At 40.2% G+C, this 1,867-nt stretch overlaps 1 protein-coding gene across 1 annotated transcript; it reads right to left on the bottom strand.

The window, feature by feature from the left end:
* Positions 1-706: 706 nt before the first annotated feature.
* On the bottom strand, positions 707-1,517 carry LOC134258854 (uncharacterized). Its single transcript, XM_062741446.1, has 2 exons — positions 808-1,517; positions 707-713 (listed from the first exon to the last, which is right to left on the bottom strand). The coding sequence occupies exons 1-2, from the start codon at positions 1,515-1,517 to the stop codon at positions 707-709; spliced, it is 717 nt and encodes a 238-aa protein (XP_062597430.1).
* Positions 1,518-1,867: the final 350 nt, after the last annotated feature.

Raw genomic sequence — 1,867 nt, 5'->3', positions numbered from 1 at the left:
TCTTAGATGCTTTTGAAAAAATAGGTTTAGATAAGAGCAAATTTGGTCTTCATAGCCTACGGTCAGGCGGGGCAACTTCCGCTGCAGCGGCTGGTATAAGTGACAGGTTGTTTAAAAAGCATGGGCGGTGGAGGTCAGAAAAAGCTAAAGATGGCTATGTGAAAGAAAACATTCAGGATAAATTATCTGTAACCAAAAACTTAGGTATATGAAATTCACATGATTATACAAGTCATTCTCTTTCGACTCTTCTTTGTCTTTCGAAATAAGTAAACTGCACTATCAGAGCGCTTCACATCCTAATATACGTGTTTGTGTTTATTTTATAAATTATTTATGTTCGTTTGAGTGGTACGAATAAGAACATAAATGTATTTATCAATGTTGCTAATAACACGTGTTCGTGAATATTTATATCTGTAATCTATTGGCTGAAATGCTGGTCACCTTGTCGGGTGACATTTAAATATTCATTGCTCGGGTTTTAACTGACCGCTGTTAGCACAGAATATTCTAAAGCCATTCGAAGGCTCTTTTTAGTGCATATAACTGAATCCCCACCCACCCGCCCTTGCTTTACTTGTTTTAAAAAGATTTTATATTTAAAAATCTTGTTTTATTTTGTAGAAAGGAAGACAATTAAAGAAGATTGATATGTATTTGTAACAATCTGTGTATAATAAGTAAACTGCACTATCAGAGCGCTTCACATCCTAATATACGTGTTTGTGTTTATTTTATAAATTATTTATGTTCGTTTGAGTGGTACGAATAAGAACATAAAGGGCCTCGGCAACAGTTCTCCACCTCACTCTATTCTGGGCAGCCTTTTTCAGTTTTTCCCAGGTGTGTCCACATTGCCTGATCTCCTCTTCACATGACCTTCGCCAAGTTTTCCTGGGACGCCCAACTCGCCGTTTGCCTTGTGGGCTCCACTCGAGTGAGTCGCGTGTAATGTCTCCTGGTGGTTTTCGGAGGGTATGTCCAATCCATCGCCACTTTCTGCGGGCTATTTGTTTAGTATTTGAGTCTTGGTTTGTTTTTGCCCACAGGTTCTTGTTGCTTATAGTTTCTGGCCATCTGATGTTTAATATGTGGCGCAGACATCTGTTAGCGAAGGTTTGTAGTTTGTTGGAGGTGGTGTTGGTGACTCTCCATGTTTCAGACCCGTAGAGGAGCACAGACTTAACATTGGTGTTGTAGATGCGGAGTTTTATGTGTGTGGATAATGCTGTTGAACTCCACACAGGCTTGAGGGTGGTGAAGATGTGTCTGGCTTCATTAATTGTAGCTTTTATGTCTTCATCTGTTCCAACAGTGGCTGTGACGATACTGCCTAAAAATGTAAAGGAGTCTACATCTTTAAGGTTGTGCTCTCTAAGTGTAACTGGCGTTTGCTGTTTGTTGTGGAGCCGCATCACCTCTGTCTTTTCGATGTTCACCTTTAAACCTGTCTTTGCTTCTTCTTTTGCAAGCCTATTTGCCTTGAGCTGCATATGCTCATTCTTCTGGGACATGAGGCATAGATCATCTGCAAAGTCAAGGTTTTCCAAACACTGAGTGAAAATCCATTGTCTTACTATCTTTTGTTGTCTCCCGCATGATCCAGTCCACTACCACTAGAAAAATCATCGGTGACAGCAGACAGCCTTGTCTAACCCCAGTCTGTACCTCAAACGCTTCAGTAAGCTTTCCATTGTGGATGACTTGGCATGTTGCCTCGTCATACAATTGTTGAATCAGGTTGATAAAGGTAGGAGGCGTTCCATAATGCTGTAGTAGTTTACAGATGACTTTTCTATCAACACTATCAAAGGTCTTTTCAAAGTCTATGAAGTTAAGATAAAGTGTTGACTGTCACTCCAGT

Source organism: Saccostrea cucullata, unplaced genomic scaffold, assembly GCF_032062105.1.
Source record: "Saccostrea cucullata isolate Sc308-1 unplaced genomic scaffold, CSIRO_AGI_Scuc_v1 ctg2847, whole genome shotgun sequence".
Taxonomy (NCBI): Eukaryota; Metazoa; Mollusca; class Bivalvia; order Ostreida; family Ostreidae; genus Saccostrea; species Saccostrea cuccullata.
The sequence above is the reverse complement of the archived record's forward strand: the minus strand, read 5'-3'. Positions and strand labels throughout refer to the sequence as shown.

What these genes read in the sequence shown, in the direction of transcription:
- LOC134258854 (XM_062741446.1), bottom strand. Translation starts at nt 1,517, where the DNA reads ATGTCCCAGAAGAATGAGCATATGCAGCTCAAGGCAAATAGGCTTGCA.